We start from the raw sequence: 24,879 nt of genomic DNA, 5'->3' as shown, positions 1-24,879 counted from the left end.
GGTTCTTTTGTTAGAAGCCTAGACAGAGAGGTTTGGGAATCCTAGGCTGTTAAGAGGGTCTAGCATCACTTCAGACCATTGGCCCATTACTTTAACGAATGGTATGCTCGAGTGGGGTCTGTTTCCTTTCAGGTTTGCTGTTTTTGAGAAAGAAAGGAAGAGAAAGTGGGAAAAAGTCTTCGAAGTCCTTGGATAATCTCTCATGGGCTTGGTTCAATTTGAAATTTGGCTCCCTTTAATCTTGTTCTAGAATTTTAAATGTTGAAGTGATGCTGGGTTTTCATAATCTCTTGACAGTGGTAAAGGGTAAAAGAGTTGTTGAAAGCAATGTTTCTAGAAGATGGTCATTGGAAGCTTTAGGAGATCATGTCTATGCTCTTAGTTGGTTCGTGATGACCCCCTATCATACATCAATATAGTATAAGGAAGAAGAAACAGAAGGGGACCACAAGGGAACGCACATGCGAAGGGGAATAGACTGAGGAGTTTGTTATTTCATAAGTCGGTTAGTATAAACAAAGTTAGAGAGGAAGAGGGAAAGTCAATCAGTCAGTTGAGATTTTAGGCTCATGCTCTTCGAATTGAGATCTTCTCATTTCAAATTCTTATAATTCGATTTTACATATAGAAGGAATAAAGATATCTTACTTGATTTCAAGAGTTCCATCAATTCGCCCTTAAAAGCACATTCACATTAATTCTCAGTTAATGCAGTCAAAACCATTTTCTTCATACTTTTGGTTTGAAAGGATTCAACGCATTTTTGGAGACAAGTCACTTCATTGTTTAGGCCGTTTTGAGATTGCTCAAGTCAAAGCCTCCTCTTGGTGTTTTCTTTGCAATCTTTTTATTAGACTATTCAATTCAATTCATTAGTTTAAAATGGTGTGCTTTGTTTCTTCTTCTTCTATTACTTAGCATGTAATCTTTGCAAAGTGTTCTTTGTACTTGATTTCATGTCTTGTTATTTATATTTTTGTTTTCTCTCCTTTATTGTATTTTGAGCAGTACGTCTCATTTCATTATTTCAATATTTCAATGGAGAGGCTTGTTTTCGTGTGAAAAAAGTAAAATTAGTGTTGTATTTTATTGCCGAATCTTTTGTTCTTATCCCTTTTTTTTTGGTCAAAATGATAGCGTTTTCTCTCATGAATAATAACTTGGTTTCTCATTAAAAAAATAATAGCATGGCTTCTTATTAAAGAAATGATAGCTGGGTTTATGCAGGGTCAAGTTGGCAGGAGCTGTGCAAGATATGGTAATATCTGAGGTCTGTGGAAGACAATTTCTGTTTGTTCTTCATTCTGATGGAAACTTACGAGTGTGGGATCTTTCATGCCATAGTAGGGTATTTAATCACTCTATGAACATTGCAACTATGGCAGGTACATTCTATTAGCCAAAACACCAGTAGATCAATAAGTTTTGTTTGTCCTTCTCAGAAGAAGATATGAGTGATTTGGATCCACATTTGGTTTTGAAATGGATAAATAATGAATTGACAAGTATAGTTTCCTTAAATATATGGCTTCACTTAAATTGTGTTCAAGACATCCCTAAGCCAATGAAAAATAAGAACATTCAAGCACAACGTAATTTCAACCGCTTGGAAATGAGGTGCTTGATTTCCAATTGGCTAAATTTGAGGCACCTTCATTACCCATTCCTTTCTGTAATAGATTCCCATTAGTCTTAACGAGACGATATCAAGTAATAGTAGGCCAAGTGAAAAGTGACAAATAAAATTTCATCTTCAAGAGACTTTTTGGTGTATGTGCATCTTGTAACATTAGCCCATCTTAAAAGACACTTTAACTTAAGAGTAGTAATTTTAGGCTTGTATGATACAAGAGCTATAGTGTTATATCATGTGAAGTGTGAACCAAAATGGAATGGAGCTCCTTCAAGAATGAAATCGCTTTTGAATTGAATATTGAATGGATACTGCGTTTCCAAAATTTTTGAATATTAAAACATGAAGGAAATTTCCGAAAAAATTCAATTGAATTGGAACTTGTCATCAAATGAACTTTATGACATTGCATTATTACGCTCACACTTCCCTTTCTTTTTCGGTTTTAGAAGCAAGGTTTGTTAGGTTGTGGGTGGGTCAAGCTAACACCGATAAGAGTACAATTTCTCTGGCGATTCTCTATAATCACCCGGTACTTTCTCATTTAGTTTTTCTATTTTAAATTAGTTTCCATGTAATTTATGTGGATTTCCTTCTTTTGGCATGAATTAACATAATATTTCCAACTCTTGCACAATTAATCTATTTTCTACAATGATTTATGGTTTATAGAGCTAAAAAATTTGGTGCAATGTTTTAATGTTCCCTAAAACTTGTACAATTAATCTATTTACTGCAAAGAGTTATAGTTTATAATGTTGTCTTTAATACATGGGCAAATGAAAGATGTGTACGAATGGACCTTTTTTTACTTTTTACTTTTCTTTTTGTAAAAAGCGAAGCTTTGGTTGAGAATAAAGGAGGAGCACAATTAAATATGAACTTGATTGTTGGATATAGTTATATGCTAAAATTAACTTTCAATGTCGGTGGCTGTATATAAACGTAGAAAGGAAAAGAAGAAAAAACTCTGAAAATGATGTTTTCTTCGATCAATTAGGCCATTTCTATTATTCTACTCTTTTTAAAAATTAACTCATTCCCATTAGTAGATTAATGTTGAGCATGTTTTCACAGTCAAATTTTATTCTTAATCCCACCACCTCCCCATTTATCTACTAATATTTACATAAATGTGAAGGAGGATCTTAGCTTGGAGACGATCTACATATATAGCTTACGTTTTAGTTGGGGAGATAGGGTCAGCCTATTGTTGGAGCCTTCAACACACAGTATTCCATTGAATCAGGTAGTTTCCATTGAATCAGTTAGTTGAAAATTAAAGGACATCTCATTTAATTTTGAGTTTTATGACTTCTTAAATTTTGTTAAATTGAGATGATTTTTGAGCTTGATAGTCATTACTCCAATTTTCATTAGGGTGGATGTCTCGACGTAAAACTTGCATATGATAAGATATGGGTCTTAAAGGATAACGCATTGATCTTTCTCGACTTGTTAGCTTCAGATGGTCATTCGTAAGTTTATCTGATAACCTTATTTTTATTTATTTATTTTTGGGTTTTTTTCTTTTTTTTTTGATAAGAAACAAATAATTATATTCATGAACACGAAAGAAAACAGGGGGGTTGAGAAAAACCCTTCCCAAAAAATTATAGTAGATAAGGCCTTCCAGTTGTTAAAGATCATAGAAAAGCCGTAATTACAAAAGTGTTTGGTGTAATTTGTAGAATACCAAGAAGTGTGTTTTTTGAAATGGAAACTATCCTATTCATTAATAAAATGAAATGAGACTAATGCTCAAAGTACAATAGACTTGTACAAAAAGCTAGAAATTCTAAGGGACAACAAATTCAGAATCCATATACACGAACAAACAAAACCGAGGCTCAAGAGCTCTATAAACACCAAACAAGACATAAATCATCATGGGTTGGCCTAGTGGTAAAAAGGAGGCAGTCTCAATATCTAACTAAGAGGTCATGACTTCAATCCATGGTGGCCACCTACCTAGAAATTAATTTCCTATGAGTTTCCTTGCACCCAAATGTTGTATGATCAGACGGGTTGTCCCGTGAGATTAGTCGAGGTGCGCATAAGCTGGCCCGAACACTCACGAATATCAAAAAAGAAAAAAAACCAACAAGGCATAAAAACAAACGAAAAAATTGAATTAAAAACAATACAAATGAGATGGGAAAGGAACAAAAGTGCACTAAAAAACCAGAAACATGAAAGAGGAAATCTATGAAAAGCTTGGAGGAGATGCATCTGAAGGGGACCAACTGAAAGAGCTTAGCTACCACAAAACCCCAAACAATTATTTCATGAAAAATTCATTAACGAACACGGGTGCCCAACAACTTCCATGATTTTTAAAACACAATTGAGGTACCAATCTTGAGGAGAAGACTACTAAGCCTCTTAAATCTCACAGAAAGATCAACAAATGGGACAAAGCTAATATAGGATGCACTTCTCTGTTTATAGGATGAGGAAGCAAGCCATTTGATGGAGCATCTTCTGATGACAAAGCATATAGGCTATTACTGAAAACACGTTCAAGGATGACATGTGGAACGACTTTTTCTTAAAATCCCCTAAATCAAGCCTGTTGATTTTATGGAATTAATCTATATTTCATTCATTACTTAATAGAGATACAAGCCTATATATAACCATAGAGAAATACACTTAAGGAAATAATATCAAATAATATCTCCAGAATAATATCTCCTAAGAATAATATCTCCTAAGAATAATCTAATTATATTAATAAAGCCCTCTTCCAACTCTTCACTGCTAGCACTTATTATAGAAAACATCATTTGAATCTTGATTTTGCCTTCCGCTTTGAATGAAAATAACCTATGGATTGCCTTGTGCAAAAAGGCAATGAAGCCTTTGGTGGACACGGAATCTTTTTGGAAGGATCAGCCAAGCTATAGTCCCCAATCAGCTACAATAGATTTCGGATTATCTAGAAGTTTGATGGGCTGAACTGATGATGGGCAAACCAAACACTTTTTGTCAACTTTCAATTCATCTTTTAATTCTTCATCAATTGGAAACAGAGCGTTTAGGTCTGTTTCTAAAGGCTCCATTTGCAACAACCCCTCATTTCCGTTGTTGTTTCAAAGTTTTGATATTCTTCATTACTTACATTGAATGGAAAATCGAAAGTTGTCTCGCACTTCTTTTTGGATGGAATGACTTGGAGTAACTTTCAAGAATTTCACCTTTGAAGTAGTAGGCGTTGAAAAACTAGAGTAATCAATGTGTTGAAGATGAGAGGAATGAGAATCTGATCTATTTGCTTGAGAGGGAGCTAGGATTTTAGTACATTTTGATTCTAATACATCGGTAATCTAGTCTAAGGACAACTCCTTGATGAGTCCCTTTTTAGATGCTTCAATTCTCTTTCTTCTAACAAAATGCTTCCGGAATGGCTTGAATAAGAGGGAGAGATTTGAAAGGTATCTTCCCTTGCAAACAGTAAACTCACACAAACAACACAAATTGCACAAATATTTCCCAATACCAAGAATCAACTACTCTCGAGTTAGTATGAGGTCACTGACTCACTAGTCACAAGGAGTAACAAATTCCAGCCACAAAATAACAAAGAGAACAAGAGATGAGAATGAAAGGAAGAAAGAAGATGCGAGACATAAAATAAGGACCATTGAGAGCTATTCCCTTCTCCAAGGACTTAAGATCCCGAAAACATTTATCACGCACTAATCCCAAAACCCTACAAATACCCTAACAACCATTTGACTCCACTGTTCGATAATAGCTCAAAACGCTCCCAAGCTCAGCTGGCCCCTTCCCCTTTTTCAGCAATCAAAATTCCCTTCTTACCCATATTCTTTTTCCTCTCATGAACTTTCATAATTGGAGGCCTAACAAAATTCCTTACTTTTGGTTGGTGCTTAGTCATTCTTTTAGAGGTATCTCTGATCGAGGAAGAAAACGAAGAGAACGAATTCAAAAGGGTAGAAGAGGAGCAATGTTTTAAAAGGGGCTAAATGTGGCCTCAAAGCTTTTCCTCTCCAAGAAGTGAGCTGTAAGACTCAGGCGGTATGAGGCGAAAGCCTCAAATAATGAATTAAATACATTTTGCAAAACCTAAATTGGTATGATCAAGTATTGTTAAACATGATAATCATATAAAAGTGTAAAAAGAAACCTCACCCCTGCAATTTCACTTAATAAAAAAATTCTAAAAGGACATCTTCATCATCATTGATACTTCTATTATTGGTATTATAGTTTGGCAAGACGATTTCCAATTGACTTACATAAGAAGAAGATGTTTAGCAATTTAACAGAAAGTAGTTTCCTGGAACCTTTGTCTCAAATAATTTTTGGTTAAAGAAGTGAGTGAATTTCAGATTCCTTTGGGCTTTAGTAACACTGGAAAGAAAGGGTTAAAATTGATCAAAGATAGTGGCCTTTGACTCCTGTTAGAATTTTTTTGAGTTATTTGCTTCCTCTGAATAAAAGTTGTGGATCTATGTTTGGAATGTTTGGAATTTGGTTTTTGGACACTGTTTATCCCCTTCAGTCTGAACTTATGCTCTGCTGCTAGTGACTCCTTACAGCACCTGTTTGCTTTTTCTCAACTGGTTTGTATTATTGTCAGAATTGTGCTTGGAAAGATTCCAGAGATATTTTCAGAGCAATCCTCTTAGCATAAGTTTTTAGTGGAGTCACCACTTCTCAGCCTCCTCGTGGTGTTCTTTCTCCAAAGATCTCGAGTTTGTTTCGGTGCAAGTTTTACGCCTATTCGGTCGCCTTTTATTTAGAAGGATGTTTAGTCTTGTATTTGTATTTGTATTGTTGTAATTAAATCTTACAAAGATGGATGACTTAGTTTGGGCAATTTGAAGTACAAGAATCTGTCCTTATTATCTAAGTGAGGATGGCGTTTCTCAAAAGAACAAAATTCCCTTTGGTGTCAAGTGATTAGAAGCATTCATGGAAGTAGCACTTTCAATTGGCATTCAAGTGACAAAGAGTCTGTGAGTCTAAGAAGTCCTTGGATTAGCATATCAAGGCATTGGCGCAAAATTGACTTATTGGCTCTTTCCAAATTAGGTGATGGAAGCAGAATATTGTTTTGGAAGCACCCTTGGATTAACATTATCACTTTGGAGTGTAAATTTCCAAGATTGGCTAGGATTGCAACCAATCTAAATGGGTCTGTTTCAGATCATTGGGACGCTTCAACCAATTCTTGGTCCATCTTTTTCAGAAGATTGCTAAATGATGAGGAAATTTTAGATTTCCAGACCTTGTTGAGTCAGATTTCTTCTTCACAGCCAGCCTCCTTTCCAGATCAAAGGTTTTGGTCTCTTGAAACCTCAGGATCCTTCTCGATAAAATCATTGGTTAAGCATATTTCGACATCTTCTTCTTTGGAAAACTCTTTGTACAAAAGGCTTTGGAAATCTAACTGCCCAAGAAGGATAAATATTTCCATATGGATTATGCTCTTCGGAAATTTAAATTGTGCCTCGGTACTTCAAAGAAAGCTTCCCTTCCATGCCCTCTCACCTCATGTCTGCCCCCTTTGTGTTAATAACATGGAAAGCATCCAGCACCTTTTATTTGATTGTGTCTTTGCTTCTAAATGTTGGTTCCGCCTTCTCCAAGCATTCAATTTTTGTTGGGTTTTTGATCATGTTCTTAAGAATAATGTGTCTCAAATCCTTGCTGGTCCAAACTTGAAGAAGAAGACCTGATTGTTTGTGGGCAAGTGCAGTAAAAGCTCATTTAGCTGAAATTTGGTTTGAAAGAAACCAAAAAGTTGTCCATGAAAAATCATCGACTTGGATGGAAAGCTATGATTCTGCTCGGCTGAACGCATCTTCATGGTGCTCATTATCCAATTTTTTTCAGGACTACTCTTCGCAGGAGATTGTTTTAAATTGGCCAGCCTTTATAGCCTCCCCACCTTGAAGCTCTAGTTTTTCTTGTCTCCCAGATCAAGCCTTCTGCTCTAATCAGCTTTTGCTCAATCAAGGATGACTATTACTTTTGCTTTGTTTTTGGCTTGCTGTCTTGCTTTATCATCTTGTGGCCTTGTATTGTGGCCTTTACTTTGTTATTGTTCTGTTGTATTGCTTTTATTTAACCTACTATGTGGGTTTTTATTTTCGCTTATGGATGTGATGAGGGCGCTAAGGGGGTGTCAACCTAGTTGAGATGCCTGGATGCGCCTGCTGATCCTCCCCCTCCCCCTTTGCTCTTTGTATGTCCCTCATGTACTTTGAGCTTTGTCTCTCTATTTTCATTATTAATAATACTGAGACTCGTTTCCTTTTCAAAAAAAAAATATTAGTATTTGTATTTCTTTGTACTTCTTTTGTGTTTGTTTTGCTTTTAGACATTACTCCTTTGTTATGGGTTTTAGCTTGATTGGATATGATGAGGGTGCTATGAGCTTTTGTCTCATTATTATTATATTACTATTAATAAAGAGGCCGTCTCCGTTAAAAAAAAAAATAGTAATAGTATTGATATATACTATGTATATATATATATATATATTTGCTTTCGACATTCTTAAGTTCACAAGAGTGAAAATATTAGTAGTTCAAATTATCATAGCTCAAGCCTTACTACTTTTGAAGAATTAGGTAAGAGTGAAAATATTAGTAGTTCAAATTATCATAGCTCAAGCCTTACTACTTTTGAAGAATTAGGCAAATTACGATTATTTTTCTAGTTACTAGGCAAGGCATAGAGATTTTAAGCCTTAGTGTATTTTCACAAAGGCGTAAGCATCTTATGGTTCAACAAAGGCGTAAGCATCTTATGGTTCAACAAAGGCGTAAGCATCTTATGGTTCAACAAAGGCTTAAGGAACCAAGTATATTCTTAACAAGAAAAGGTAAGTCCTCTATCCTCTCTCCTTTCTTCCACCCTTCTCCTGCTTTGCGGCACTTTGGTGAAGGTTCCTTCTTGGAAGTTTCTCCGTTGAAAATATCTTTCAGCCCAAGTAGCACTTTTAAAGTGGAAGTGGTTAGTTTCAAAGTTCTTCAATCACATTATTGCATTTGGGAAGAAGAAGAAAGTTTTCATGTCGAAGATGTGGAAGCTCAAATAATTTTGTCAGTATTTAAAACAAAACTAATTTGGTTACTAGAAGCAGTTTCTGAACTCTTAAGAGGTTCAGAAGATCGATACCATCAAAAGCCTGAAGATTTAGATTGAGGAAGATTGAAGTTGTTGAAATTCAAGGCAAAGAATGGATGGGTGTTAAGTTGTGATTTTTGGTGAAAGTCAGGAGGACATTCGACCATACGGATGTGTGCTCAAGGGAAGCCAAACAGGGATGGAGGTCTTTCCCCAACATGCTGGATACTTCTTATTTAAGATAGAATATGTAAAATGATTTTCGCGTAACAATCCCAAGGCTCAACTTTCATCCCAGGCCAACAACTCAAGCTATGTAGTCAGGGTCAAATCGAATGACATCGAAGACATTGTTAGAAAGAAACTAAATGAGGACGCCGACAAAGTTGATTATCAGACTAACACCAAAGTGGAAGAGGAAGTTCTCACTTCATTTGTTTTCCTTTGTTTTGAAGGCAGTAAAACAGAGTCATTGGGTGATTAAAAATATTGAAGTCATCCAAGCAAACTTCAGCCACCTTTGGATTGTTACAAGACTCTTCACATTTGATGATTGGAGAGAGATTAAAAAGATGTTGGAAATTTATTTTCAAACAAAAATCATCAACCCTCTGTTTGATGAAAATGCTCTCGTTAGTCTTGACTAGGGCTCGATAGAGTACTTCATCAATGAAGCAGGGAAATGGCAGGAAATGGGGTCTTTTCACCTCACGTTTGGGAAATGGGATAAATTCAATCACAACAGACCTTTAGTAATGAAAGGTTTTGGAGGATAGTTGAGAATTATAAACCTTTCTTTGGACTATTGGTGTAGAAAAATGTTTGAAGTTAGTTGGTGATTATTTTGGGCGGGAGGAGAACATTGCTACAAAAACTTTAAATCTCACAAACTGCAGTGAAGCACGGATTCAGGTCAAACAAAACTTGTGGTTTTATGCCTACAACTATTGAAATTACAGATTTTAAAGAGGTAACATTTTCTTGAATTTTGGTGATATTGAACTTATGGTTCCCCCTATTTTCACCAAAGGAACTCTTGTTGTTAAAGATTTTAAAATCCCATCGAAAGAGAAGCTTTGGAAGATGAAGAGGTTGATGTTTCGTTCTCCCCCCCTGAATTAGTTATTCTTAAATCCACCTTAACATTCCCCCTTCTGTAAGAAACCCTTTCGAAGCTTTGAATCATATTCCCTTTTGCAAGAAATCCTTTTGAAACTTTGAATCATATTCATGATTCCTCACTGGCAGTGGAGAAGGAGACAGAGATTGCCGTTCAGGCCAAAAAAGTAATTAATGTACCGAACATGAGCTCTGCCTCATTGTATAACCTTCTTGTACTTTGAGCTTTGCCTCTTTTTTATAAAAAATGAGATTTGTTTCCTTTAAAAAAATGCACCAGAACATGAAGAGTCACAATTAAAGATGGATAGTTTTGATGATACTTTCATAAAATCACTATGGAGTTCTAGTTAAATTGGTTGGGATTTTGGGGAATCCATTGTCTTTTCTGGAGGAGTTTTGACTCTGTGGGATATGAGTAAGGTATCTGTTGTTGGAACCATTAAAGGAAGGTTTTCTTTGTCAGTAAAATGCATAAAGATTTGTTGGATCTCCAATGTCTATGGCCCTTGCGGTTACAGAGAAAGAAGACTCGTCTGGTCGGAACTTTTATCCCTTTTAGACTGTTGTATTGAGGCATGGTGTATGGGAGGAGATTTTAACTCTACTTGTTGGGCACATGAATGTTTTCCTATTGGTAGGAGTACACGAGGAATTTTAGATCTTTAACAACTTCATTGATTTGGCAAACCTCTTGAAAATTCCCCTTCAAAATGGAAGATACACTTGGTCCAGAGAGGGTGACACGGTCTCTAGATCCTTATTGGATCGATTTTTTATTAATAAAGAGTGGGATGAAGCGTTTAAAAATAATACTAGTTTGGCAAAGCACAGACCTTCTCTGATCACCTTCCCTTATTGTTAGAGGCCCAGTAGTTTTATGGAGTCCCTCACCTTCCAGATTTTGTAATAGCTGGCTGCTGAATAAAGATCGCAACAGAGTTGTGGAAGAAGCTTTAACTAACCCCAATGTCAATGGCTGGGCTGGTTTTATTCTACATGAACAACTGAGGAAAGCTAAATCAGTAGTTAAAGCTTGGCATGCTTCTTTTTAGGCAACCCTCAAACAGAAAGAAGAGAACTTGAAAGAATTGGAGAAATGGGATGCAATTGCAGAAACTGTTGGTTTAAGTAGAGGAGATTGTCTTCAGATCTTCCCTGCAAGCTGATTTATTGAATATTTACTGAATTGAAGAAAGGAATTATATACAGAAAAGTAAGCTTAATAGGTTGGTTTTGGGAGATGAGAAATTTGGCTTTTCCACGCAAAAAAGAGGAGGAATCTAATCATGGAATTGGTTGATCAAGAGGCAACAATTAGATCTTTTCGGGACATGGAAAGACTCATCTTGGGTTTCTTTGATAATCTTTACACAAGGCTTCCAGGAGAAAGATTCATCCTTTGATCATTGATTGGCCTTGTGTTTCACCATGTCAGAATGCGTTCTGCACTCGTTTTTTAGAAGTGGAAATCTTCAAAGCAGTGAAAGCACGCAGGAGGAATAAATTCCTGGGTCTGGATGGTTTCACTACTGAATTCCGCATTAAACATTGGCCAAAGTTCAACAGTGGATTTAGAAATCTACTTGATGATTTTTACAGCAATAGAAGACTACATGCATGTGTCCAGGAAAATTTTATTTGCTTGATTCTAAAGAAAGAAGATGTGACTTTTGTAAAAGATTTCAGACCCATCAGCCTCACCAACCTAACTTAATTGGTGGTGGCCAAAGTTTTAGCTGAACGTTTGAAACAAGTTGGCACAATTATATGCCTCTTCCAAAGCGCCTTCATTGGGGGAAGACAGATTTTAGATTCGGTTTTAATTGCAAATGAGGCTGTAGAAGAGTATCGTGCTAAAGGATGGATTTTGTTATTTTTGAATATTCTTGGTGATGATTGTAATTTTTAAGTCTTTAATAATTTATTTGTAAGTTTCTTTTTGGAGTTGATATTGGTGCTAAAGGGGTGTCAATCTAGTTGAGATGCCTGGATGCACCTCATATTCCGTTGCTTTATGCTTGTTGTTTCCATTGTATTTTGAGCATTAGTCTCATATCATTATCTTATCTTAATGAAGAGACTTGTTTAACAATGGGAGGAAAATTATTTCAGAAAAAGGTAATGTACTGCAAAAAGTTTGATTCCAAATGGTCGTCTTGGATTTGGGTGGTTTGAAAAATCTCAGATTCTCCATATTCATCAATGGTAAGCGTAAGCCTAGTGGCCAATTTTGGCATATAAAGGAGTCAGAGGCAAGGAGACCCACTATCTCCTTATTTATTTCTTCTTGTCAGTGAGGTTCTGGGAGCTATTTAATAAGTTGTTTGAGAATGCGCATTATGAAGGCTTTGTGGTTGGAAAGGAGAAGATCCACATTCCCATTCTTCAATGTGCTGATGACACCATTCTGTTTGGCAAGGTTGTTTGAAAGCTAAAGCCCTTTGAAATATCGACCATTTGGCTTCCAAGCTAAAAATTTCTGGTCTGCTTTATTTATGTGTTTTTGACAACAACTGGGTATTTGAAAAAACAGCCGCAGACAATGTTTTTCGGATTTTGTAGGGGCAAAGTTGAAAAAGAATCAACAAATCCTTTGGAGCAATAGGTGAAAGCAGTCCTGGCTGATTTGTGGTTTGGAAAAAAACCAAAGTCCTCCACGATAAGGAAACTTCTTGGTTTAATAGATTTGAAGCTGCTCAATTGAACACACCGGTTTGGTCCTCTCTCTGGGGCTTTTGCTGAATTAAATCTCCTGGCAGAAAAACTGGCAAAGATGGAACTTTTCCTCTACTACTTTTCATAGTGCTGTTCCGTTTGATTAATATTGGCCAAGTCTGTATTGTTTTAAGTCTTTTATTCTGATTGTTTTGTTACTGGTTTTTGGAGAGGAATTAAGAGAGGGCTTTGTAATTGTAAGTTTCTTTTTGGAGATGATGATGGTGCTAAGGGGGTGTCAATGCAGTTGAGATGCCCGGATGCACCTCCTAATCTGTAGCTTTATTTCTACGAATTAAATCTCTTGGGTGAAAAAGTGGCAAAGATGAAACTTTTCCTCTACTACTTTTCATAGTCATGTTGTTACGTTTGATTAATATTGGCCAAGTCTGTATTGTTTCAAGTCTTTTATTCAGATTGTTTTGTTACTAGTTTTTGGAGACGGCTTTGTTATGTAATTTGTAAGTTTCTTTTTGGAGATGATAATGGTGCTAAGGGGGTGTCAATGTAGTTGAGATGTCCTGATCCATAGCTTTATGCTTATTTTTTCCAAGTGTACTTTAAGCATTAGTCTCGTATCAGTATCTTAATTAAGAAGCCTTTTCTTGTTAAAAAAAAGAAGGCATTTTAAACAACATGTAGGCTCTTCAATAGAGTCAATATCACTGAAATTAAGATAAAAATTTCATCAAACATCATCCATACAATCCACCGGCAAAAATCCACTGTAATTTTGTCTCACTTGAATTCTGGCTCAAGAGCAATTAGTCCAATTCAGAGTGATACTGTCTTCAGAGCAGAGAAACTTTGTCTCGCTTTAATTTGGAATAACATTTCATCTTCTATTTTAGATGGAAACCTTCACCATATTTGTAAAGTGACACTGTCAATGAAAGTGTTTCTCATTCTCAACAGCTAAAGTGATGTGTTCTAAATAAGATTTGTTTAGTTTATGCTGATTTCTGCATATTCATCTGATAGGGGAGAAGCACAATGCTACGCTTTGCAAGAAGAGTTTGTTGCTGACCAATTATTTCAGAGCGCTGATTATTCTTCTGATGCAGTTCTTTGGATAACTCATTCAATATTTTCTTCGGCAAAGGTAAAATTTCTTTTGTATCTTATTATTATCATCATTTGAAAATCCAATGTTTTCTTGTGTGTTGTTGAAACCTGATTAGCATTCTCTCTCTTTTTATCAGCTTTTAGACACATGAGACATTTGGGCGCAACTTTTTATTATTTTTATTTTTTATTTTTGAAAGAAAACTTAACTTTTCATTGATACAATTTGAAGATTCTAATGTTCAAATACAAGGAAACAAAATATTAAAGAAAGCATAAACACTCCCTCTAAAAAAATACATCTTGGATAGAAAAATTCACAAAATTAATAACTATTATATAATAATTTTTATTAATCATATGCGGTTAAAATTTGATTTGAAATATTATTTCTCATTCAATACATTTATCTTAAAAGATGTTGATTCAAATTCAACTCAATTATATTATTTTGTAAATATTGTGGTTGTAAAACATTAAAGATAACCTCAATGATTATCTTAGTTAAAAAATTTATATAAACTATAATTCTTACTAATTTCGATGATACTAAAAATAATAAATTTAAATTTAAAATAAAATATAAATATGCATATTGCAAAATTTGAAATTTAAAATTCTGAAAACATTTAAATAAACATATTCACAATTTAAATTCAGATAAAAGTAATATATAAAATTAAATATTGAACCGTTTAAAATCCAAAATTAAATTAAATATATATACATAAAAAGGAGCTTTTTCAAAATAAAAAACATTAACAAACTATTTACACTTCATAGAACAATACTACTAAAAGACAAGATTTATTCCACTTGATTTTTCTATGAAATGTAAATATTTTGTCAAATGTTCTATTTTTGATAATTTTTTATATATAAATATTAATTAATGTAAAGAAATTATAAAATAGGACCTACAATTTGAAAATCAAATTACATTTATTTAAATATTGAAAATTTAAAATTCAAAATTAAATTGAATGTAATAAATTTAAATATTGAACAATTTAAAATTCAAAATTAGATTAAAGATATAAATATAAAAAAAATTAATAAATATAGCTAAATAGAAAAGTAATTTTAAAATTATATCTACAATATGAAAATCAAACAATACATTAATCTAAATATTGAAAATTTAAAATTTAAAATTAAATTGAACATAATAAATGTAAATATTGAACAGTTTAAAATTCAAAATTAAACTAAACATATAAATATAAAAAGCTAATAAATATAAAATATAAAATAAATATAGCTAAATAGAAAAAAAATGAAATTAGTTCTAAAATTTGAAAATCAAATAATACATTAATTTAAATATTGAAAATTTATAATTCAAAATTAAATTGAACATATAATTATGAAAAATTAAGGGAAGAAAAAATGAAAATAAATAAAAAAAATAAAAATAAATAAAAATATATTAAAATATATATGAAAGATTAATAAAGAAAGGAAAAAAAAATTAAGACTAAACATATAAATATGAGAAATTAATAAAGGAAGAAAAAAATAAAACAAGTTAAGAAATATAAAAAAGAAAGAAATAAAAAAATATCATCAAAGTTGGGAATTGAACTCAAGATCTTTATGTTGAACTCAAGATCTTTATGTCAAAAGTAAAAATAGGCATGACTCCCAACCAACAAGCCAATTAGAGATTTTAAAACGTGATAGAAATAAAATAAAAAAAAATTGGAACAGAATTGAGAGACTATTCCCCATAATTTCTCTATTTTTACCCAATTTTTAGAAACTTTCCTTAAATTTTGGGAACGAGAAACGAGAATGGTAACAAAACATCTTTGTTTCCTAAAAAATGGTAAGAAACATGAACTTTATCAAACGTGCCCTTAATTTCTCTTGAACACCATGGAGAAGTTTGACGACTAGCTGAATCAAAACGGAAATTTTCATTAGATAAGCTGATACACATCCATCGATTGTAAATCTTGAACAATCGATTCAAGGTTTGGAATGAAAGGGTTAACAAGGGCTTCTGAACTGTTCCTCGGTTTTACAACTGGAACTTCCCTTTCACAGCTTATCTCCAAACATTTGTCTTATATGTTTGCAGGAATACGAAGATTTACAGCATCTGTTTTCTAAGGAACAGTTTTCGAAGTGTTCCTTCGCAGAGAATTCTTGGCTTGAACTCTTAGGATGTTTCATCATCAGTTGGGCTTTTGATTATGGATTCAAGAAAAATGTATTGCAACTCCTAATCACTCCAATTTTAAAGAAAAATCAAGATTGTTATGGTCAAACGCTATTAAGGCCCTTCTTTCATTAATTTGGTTTGAGTGAAATCAAAGAATTTTCCAAAACAAGGCCTCCAATTGAATGATTAGATTGAAATGTGCTAAAATGATTGCATCCTCTTGGTGCTCCTTAGCTAAAGCTTGTGAAGCCTACTCCATCCAAGACATTAGCCTGAACTGGAGGAGTTCATCTTTGATTAGATAATATCATGCTTCTTGGAGTCTTGTTTAAATGTTGTATTTTTTCATTGTATGGTCAGGTAGGTTGAGATTAGTTGAGGTGCGGGTAAGTTGACTCGGACACTCATGGATATAAAATGAAAATGGATGCTTAAAGTTGAAAAACAAAATGGATGAAAAATTACCACAATCAAATGGAGAGTCCTTTATCAATTTGAATCATATGGTAGCTTTTCTTGAGAATTGAGATGACCTCAGGCCTTAGAATATACATAGACAAATATCAAATTTTGGGCATTAATTACGATTCTTTCAAAATTGAGAGGTAGGCCAACCATGTGGGTTGCGAGGTTGGGGTATTCCCTTCATTCTATTTGGGTTCTTGGGATTTCTCCTTGAGATTTTTGGAGACTCACTATTTCCAATTGGTCCCAAGTGGCTTCCCTATTTAATTTTTGTCTCTCTTTGGAGTATTGTCTTGGACTGGAAAGGAAATGGATAAGCTTACGAGTGACTTCTCTAAGTTTGTGGACTTGGAGTTTAGGTAGTTCGAATGTTAGGACAAGAAACACAACCCTGTTGGCTAAATGGCCTGGTTATTCTATCATGAAGCCAGTGGCCTTTGACACAAGGTTATTGTTAGCAAATACAAGCCTCGTTCCTATGAATAAATTGGTGAGGGATTAAAAGGGCACCTCTTGAAATTCGTGGAAAGTAATTGCACCTGACTTCTCAATTTATTCATATTAACATTGGGAGCAGTTGGGTTATCTACTATTGGAAAAACAGACCAGTGGTTGAGGGATATCTTTTTTTTTTCAGATAAGGATTCGAGCCTCTTCATTAATAAATGGAATGAGTCTAATGCTCGATGTACCAGAGAAATATACTAAGAGTGAAAGGAGCTAAGATTGTACCCCTAGGGTGACACCCACTTAGTGCTCGCAACAAGCTGAACATTTGATCAACATCTAAAGCACTTCTCAAGCTAAAAAGAATTACTTACAAAGATTACATCATAAGACCAAAAACAAAGCAAAAATACAAAATCAGCCACTAAATTAGAACAAGAGCAAAACAGGATAACATGAGAACATCTGATCCACGAATTCAGCTGCTGGATTATCTCTCAAACCCAGAGATTGAATCTTCTTTCGAAACTTACCCTGGAAAAAGTCTTGCACTAACCCTTGAAGTTCAATAATCTTTCAACACGACTTTCTACAGACTAGCCATGATTATTGTGAGCTAGGAATCAAGTTTCTCCTCCTTTTTGCTGCTGAAAACCTATGAAAGAAAAACCAGTACTTTCAACCCCCATCTTTAGCCTGATAAATTTAGTACGTGCATCATATTCTTTTCCTATGATCGGAGTGTATCTCCTTCGAAGAAACTTCATCGGTCACATTATCTTCCCGAATCCATAGACATTCATTTTCTTTTTTTGTTAAGTCTCCCAGCCCGCGATTGACTCAAGAAGGAATTTTCTACTGGCCAATTACAGAAGAAACGTTGTATCCCAAGAATACGCCTTGAATTGTTAAGCAAAAGTGATATCACAAGCCTCAATTACTGAATATAAGTGCTGTGGAGTTTCATCTTTATTTTCTTTTGAAATGGAGACAAGCCTCTTCATTAATAATAAAAGAGAGACTAACGCTCAAAGTACAAGAGAATTATACAGAGTGCCAAACGACTAAAACATATACAAACAATAACCAAAACAAAGACAGGAATAGCAGCTCGCTAATCAAAATCCTAGAACAACAAATGGAATCTAGAATGTAAACTAGGTACAAAGTAATTAAAACAGATTGTCAAAAGGAATCCAAAGAAAGTTGACAACATGTCCACGATAAGCTTCGAGATGAGTGAAGAGGCAATGCCAAGAGCACAAACAACCAGCTTACTGAATCTTCACTAATATGAAACCACAAAACTGCTAAAAAACAATAATTGTTCAACCAGTTGTATCATACTTACTAGGCCTTTTGTCGAAACCTCCTCTGTTTGAGGTTCCTCCTTGAATAGCTTGTCGACCCTTGATTTCTTCTCTTGCGGCATGGGCTGGATTGGTTTTCTAGAACCTCTCGCGTTAAATGTGAAGAAGAAACAGGAATTGTGAAATCAGATTGAGTGAATTTTTTAGAGTTGGAGAGAGTGATTTGACCTTGAGGATTTTGCTTCCAGGGCTTGAGCTTTGTTGCACCAACTTTTCAGAATGACTGGGTGAGGGATATCTCTGCCTAGTCCCATTATATCTTTATCCTCCTTTGGGAATCATTTAGTTGTTTTGATCCTCTGTTAGATGGATTTGTCGTCTTCTCCTTCTCCTTTCTTGGGTTTTTTGATGATAGAAGACTGAGGGTTAATTGGGTAATTAGGTAATATTCTAGGTTAATTCCCTTTTTACCCCAATTGCAATAGAACTCTATAGATAAGTATATTATTCATTCTAATAAAAAAATCCATAATCTTGGTTCTTGAAGGATTTTTCCTTGAAGTTACTTAGATTACTTCAAATTGGTAGATTGAAGGGGAGATCCCATCCCCATGCACCAAGAGTATTTTGCAAGAACAGACTACTATCGATCAAAGAAGATATCTAAGAAAAAAAACCAGCAGATGGTATAGACAAGAAAATAAATTTTACTTCCATAAACAATGTTCTGATTCAAGTGATTCAGAAGAAGAATTTCAACATTCAAATTTTGACCCTGCTCGATTTTCTCAAAAAGCCTATCATCATCCAAATTGGAAAATTGATTCTAGTGATTCTAGTGACTCCGATGATGTTTCTAAGACAGTTTTGGACAGAACAAGAAGGCGACAATATCAAAATATGGCCCAACGATCCAATCAAACCCATTTCCCAAGAAATCAACGTTCATTGGGGAGAATGACTCAACATGTAGATCAACCATCAATTTATTGGCAAGAGTCCAAGAACAGATTTGTTTCATATACAGAAGAAAAAACAAAGAAATCACGGTTGGAAAATTTTCGAATAGAAAACCATGAAGATAAAATTGAAAAACATAATTTAAAAATGTTGATTTTGAAATGGTCTCAAGTGAAGAAAAATCCAATGAAGAAGATGAAAAAGAAGTATCAAACACCGAGCAGAACAACGACACATTGGTTACAGTGGAATTGAATCTTCAAACTGTCGAAGAACTTGAAGTGAACGATAAAGAAAATGTGATTCTTTAAGGATTTCCTTCAAAAGCTAATTCTTTTGAAACTGATTCTTTGAATATGGTTTTGAGTGAGATTGAAAGAAACATCTTTTTGGGGTTTATGGCCTATGGAGAGGTTCATCATTTAGTGGCCATATTTGATTTTTCGTCTCAATGTTATCCCTTCGATCATAATATTTTTGTTTAAAATGTAGGAGGTTGGTTTGGTAACAAGTTTATTTCATTCTTTTTTTTTTTTTTTTGCTTCAAAATTTTCTTCTTTATAAAACTCGGGACGAGTTTTCTTTTTGGAGGGGTAGAATGATGTAAGAAGACTAAGGGTTAATTGGGTAATTTGGTAATATTCTAGGTTAACTCCCTTTTACCCCCAATTGTAATAGAACTCTATAAATCGGAGACTTATCCTATTTATGAAGTATATTATTCATTCTAATAAAAAATCCATAATCTTGGTTCTTGGAGAATTTCTCCTTGAAGTTACTTAGGTTACATCATTTTCTTTTGTCCTCTCTTTGCCTTACGATCGGGGTGTGGGGGGGGGGTATGATTCTCAGTTTTGGTTTCCTTGCCCTTCCAAAGGTTTTTCCATTGCTGATACAATCCTTCCTCACATCCTAGGTTTGTTGGTTTCCTTGCCCTTCTTTGTGTGGCAGGTTTTTAATAACTTGGATTCAATCAGGACCTTTGGACTTGGGGGATCTTTTTACCTTGATGTTCTTTTTTTGGGCATGTCTTTGCATAGATCATTCATGTTCTTCCCTTGTTTTTTCTTTTGCCCATTTCTTAAGGTTTAGTCGATTCTCACTCATATCATCTCTCACTGATTTTTTCTTTAATTCTCGTTTATCAATAGCTTGCCCATGTTTGTTTTTACTTTTATAATCTCATAGATAATCTTTGTCATTTATATTTTTGTTCCTTATGTAAATATTCTTAGTTTTGATTAAAAACTAAAAATAACATGAGATCAGAGATTGGATTTCATGTGTCTGACATTTGGCTGAAGTATGTTCAATATGTATTTTTGTATCGATATTGACACTTTTCTGTAGATCCATAATACTTACGAGTTACGACGATCTATTTCATTAATCATTGTTACAATAATTTTTTTAATTAGAGCCACATACTTCTGTTTTTAAGTTAGATTTTGACACTTATAGCAGCTTCATTAATGTACATCAGGATGAGGTTGTGCCGTTCATATCTTCTATATTCGTGCGCAGACTACTACAACCTGGGGTTTACAATGAAAGGGTTCTTCGTGCAACTTTGCTTGAATATAGTAGGCACCGGACAGATTCTAACTTTCAATCTATGACTTCTGATGAACTGAAACAAGAGATTCTATCTCTCATTGAAGATGAGGTTCTTTTCACTCTCATATCTAGGATTTGTTTATGTAGGTTCTTGATTCTGTTAAAGTATATTTCGTCGTACATGGAGCAATGGATTTCTTTGGTCCAAGTGCATTTTTAACTAATTAAGATGATTTTTAAGAGAACTCACGGGTGATTTATTTCTTTTTTGTGCTAGGGAGCAACTGGAACTCCAGTTTCAATATATTTATGGTGGAAAACTTTCTGTACCCACTACATCCATCATTGGTGCACAGATAATGCACCTTCTTTCATACTTATTGACAGTACATCGGCTGCAGTGGGATTAGTGAGAAGGAATTCAGTATCACTTTTTAGATGCTTGGACAATGTTGAGCAACTTTTAGACGGTATTTCAAAGATTCTTGGCATTAACACCAAAAATCAAAACTCATCTCCGAATTCTATTTTTCAAGTAGGATAGCAATATAGCTCATTTTACATATGTACCCCTTGATGAAAACTACTAGTGCCCCTTGATTATTTATGTATTAACAATCATGTTTTTTTGAAACGGAGACAAGAACTTCTTTATTGATAAGAACTCAAAGCACAAGAGAGTTATACAAAGAGAGCCAAAAAGCGATTAACAATCATGTTGTCATCATCTGCTAGGTTTTTCTGGGGAACTTGATGAACTTGGTGGTCCTGACATTGGTTGGATTGGCAATGATTCAGATTCGGAACTCTTGTTTGAGGTCTTGAGATGTGTTATTAGCATTAGCCGGCGTTTGGGGAAAACAACTTTGGCTATATTTTATGAGTCACTAATGAGCACACCGATTATCCCTTTTGGTGAAATTGTTGGTAAAATTTTGAAGATTCTGGAAAGTGGATATAGCTCGTCTGTGGTAATGGTTAAAAGGTCAGATCTTCAAGCTGGCTGTGGTTGGGAAAGAGAGGCTGATAAGAAAAATTTTCAAAAATTTTCTATTGATATGATGCTATCTCTTCATACTTTGTGCAAAAAGGGTGCCACATGGGGCAGGGTTTTCGATGTCATTGAAAGTTTTCTTAAATACTTTGTTCCACGAAAGATGTCTCAGAAAGTACAGCCTCAAACATCATCGGATGCCAATACCTCCATTTTGGTCCATGCAACCTCCCAGATTTCAAAGGTTATGCTTGAATCAGCGTTAGATGTTCTGTTGTTTCTAAATTATATGGTCTCCGCCAGTGGGCAGGTTAGTTTCTTTTTACGTACATATTGCAGTTTACTAAAAATGTCAGACAGATTTAAAACTGCTTTTTATTTGTGTAAAGTAAGCCTGACTTTTGTTTATTTGTCTAAAAGACCCATTTTCTTTTCCTTGTGCATTTTTCATAGAATAAACAAACTTTTCATTGATATGTGAAAAATTGATGTAAATGAGTGCCAAAGTTATGTCATTCTTGTATCATCAAATTAAGAATTTGTCAATCATGATGGAACTTACCTTTTCATGTTATTGAACTTTGCTTTAAAAAAATGAAAAGTAAAACAATAGGACAGTAAAACCAAAGTGGTCAACTAAAAAGAAACAACGAAACACTCCACAGATCTTGGATGGAATAACCCTTGAAACTTTTTGTAACTACCCAACTCTTCTAGGTCTCTAACTAGGGCCATTACTTAAAGAAAAGAAGATTTAAAATAATAGCAATACGGTATCAGAATATTTTAATTGAAAAAACATAGGAAAAGGACCTATCCAACAAAGTATGTAAAAATAAATAAAACTTTAGCTCAGGGTCCCCTACTTAAAAGGAAATGAAAGAAAACAAATGTTCAAATCATGAAACTTCCTATCCAAAAAAGTATGCAAAAACATACTAAAAGTGATGAAAACGTAGAAATAGAGTGGAAGCAACGATCTAGTCCCATATGGCACGGTCACATGCCCCTCTTGTCACTTGCTAGCTATTCTTACCTTCGCCTGAAAAATAAAACATAGGAATGGGTTAGTATTGTAAATAGAAATACTCAGTGAGTAGCTCACTACTGGGCTCGGTTGATGAACGTGTTAACTTTTCTATTTGGGTAGCAATGTACATCCTATAGCATAATAGTTTAGGTGATCCCAAAGGAACTCCATATCAGTCATAAGTGTGAGCATGAAGGAACACATATCAACCATAAAAGTGAACTCTAGGAAACACATATTAGTCATGAGTGTGAACTCAAAGGAATACAAATTAGTCACAAGTGTTGGTGGTATCTCACAGGACATCGAAGCATAAAAGTGGAAAATGTTCTTTCCTCTCTCCTTTCCCCTCCCTTCCTTCCTTTGGTCCCTAACCACAATCCGGCCCCTTTTTCTCCTCCGGCGTATTCTCATCCTTCTTCTCTGGTAAGTCCCTTAGAGCCTATTTTTCTTGTCCATCCCTGTTTAAGTGGCAGTTTGGTTTTGGTGATAATGGAAGTAGAAAGATGCAAAGTAGCTATTGCCTTTTACTGTATTTAGTTCGACAAAGAATACTTCCATATAGAAGATGTGGAAGCTTGGAAGATCTTGACATTATCAGACACTCAATTCAAATGGTTCTCGGAGGAGATTTCAAAATTCTTATGTGGCCCTAAGAATGGTTTTCTTTTTCAAAACAGTTTTGATGATTTTGGAAGTAAAGACTTAAAATTTAGGTCAAAAGTAGGTTGGGTCATGAGGTATGTAGCTTGAAAGAGGAACAAAAGATTATCCTTCATCCATATTTGTTCTGGTGTCTCTCGACTGGGTTGGAAATCCTTTCATAAAATGTTGGAAAGATTCCTGATGAAGCATATGATTATTCAATTTGGTACAGAAAACATCTCCAGACCTCCTTACAGCTTCCTTCTGAGTCACTAGGGCAAGTTATGTTGAAAAATGATGCTTAATGAATCCTCTGTTCAAATTTAGTAAAACCAAGCACTTCTTCCCCTGTTCTGACCTCATAAATTTAGAGTGCAACTCAGCACCGAGTGATTAAAAATTCGGAAGTTTTAAAAGAAAACTTCGATAATCTATGGATTCAAAGATTATTTGCGTTTGATGATTGGAAGGAAATTAGGAAAACCTTGGAGGATCTTTTTCAATAAAAAATAATCATTAATCCATTGTTTGCGGAGAATGCTTTGATTAAATTGGCTGAAGGATCTCTAGAAGAGTTTGTTGGAAAAGAAGAGTCATGGCAAGTAATGGGTCCTTTTCATTTAAAGTTTGAGAAATGGAGCAAAAGAAAGAATAATAGACCATCAATTATTGAAGGCTATGGAGGATGGATTAAAATAAAAAACATCCCTCTTGATCATTGGAGCAATCATACGTCAAAGTTGTAGATCATTTTGGAGGACTGGAAAATATCGCTTCTGAAATGCTTAACCTACTAAATGTTTTCGAAGCAAAGATTCAAGTAAAGAGAAACCAATGCGATTTTTTACCAGCTACATTAGAAATAACAGACTCCCAACGAGGGAATTTTTTCTTACACTTCGGTGATTTTGATTAGTTTGTGCCTCCTCTTCCATTAACCAAGGGCCGTTTGTCATTTGAGGATTTTTCAAACCCATTTGATTTGCATTGGTTAAACTAGGCTTTGAAAGATGAAGGATTTGTTGATGTGTCATTCTTTCCGGAGGGGGTGGAATATCTAAGATCAATCCTAAAATTTCCTTCATATACAAGAAATCCTTCTGAAGCTTGGGAACAGGGAGCTCGGCAGAATTTAACCTAGCCAGTACCAAATACCTCCTCTGAAGCAACGGTGATTTATTTGGACTCCCAAGGAAAGTAGTGTGAACATGGTTGGATTTGAAGAGCCACAATTAAGGAGAAGAGAGAATAAGAACTTTAGTTTTGAGAGGAACAAGACAAAGGAATTTGTAGAGGCACTTTTAATGAAGAAGGAAAATTCCGGCTGTGCCTTCTTTTACGGCTGGAAAGTCACCTCAACCAGACAGCAGTCCACTTTTTGGTGATCCTCCTTCCTCCAATCCTTTGAACAAAAAGTTAGTAATGAGGAATTGGGGCATTTGGATAGGTCAACCAAGCTTGAAAGTCAGAAACATTTTGAGCCTCTAGAAACAAATTTCAATGCCCTGTTTCAATGCGAGGAAGAGCCAAGATCCACAAATTTGTCTTCTGCTACTTGTTCTTGTTCCTAGTCTTACAAAATACAAGATCATTTAAAATCAATAGTTGCTGATTTTGGAATTATTTTAATTTGATTCTTCAGCAGTTTAATCTATTCCTCCT

At 34.6% G+C, this 24,879-nt stretch overlaps 1 protein-coding gene across 3 annotated transcripts in view; it reads left to right on the top strand.

The window, feature by feature from the left end:
* LOC101208548 (nuclear pore complex protein NUP160) overlaps positions 1–24,879 on the top strand; it is a 52,421-nt gene that overhangs the window by 4,637 nt on the left and 22,905 nt on the right. For 2 of the 3 annotated variants that reach the window (XM_011650807.2, XM_011650804.2), the window contains exons 5-12: positions 1,228–1,385; positions 2,083–2,165; positions 2,775–2,882; positions 3,014–3,111; positions 13,559–13,679; positions 20,475–20,657; positions 20,826–21,018; positions 21,284–21,852. In XM_011650807.2, the coding sequence (XP_011649109.1) occupies positions 1,228–1,385; positions 2,083–2,165; positions 2,775–2,882; positions 3,014–3,111; positions 13,559–13,679; positions 20,475–20,657; positions 20,826–21,018; positions 21,284–21,852 (1,513 nt within the window). The remainder of the gene's footprint in view (positions 1–1,227; positions 1,386–2,082; positions 2,166–2,774; positions 2,883–3,013; positions 3,112–13,558; positions 13,680–20,474; positions 20,658–20,825; positions 21,019–21,283; positions 21,853–24,879) is intronic. The other variant, XM_011650805.2, reaches the window with a different exon arrangement.

Source organism: Cucumis sativus, chromosome 2 (genome assembly GCF_000004075.3).
Source record: "Cucumis sativus cultivar 9930 chromosome 2, Cucumber_9930_V3, whole genome shotgun sequence".
Classification (NCBI taxonomy): Eukaryota; Viridiplantae; Streptophyta; class Magnoliopsida; order Cucurbitales; family Cucurbitaceae; genus Cucumis; species Cucumis sativus.
Note: the sequence above shows the minus strand (reverse complement) of the source record. Positions and strands in the feature narration are given on the sequence as shown.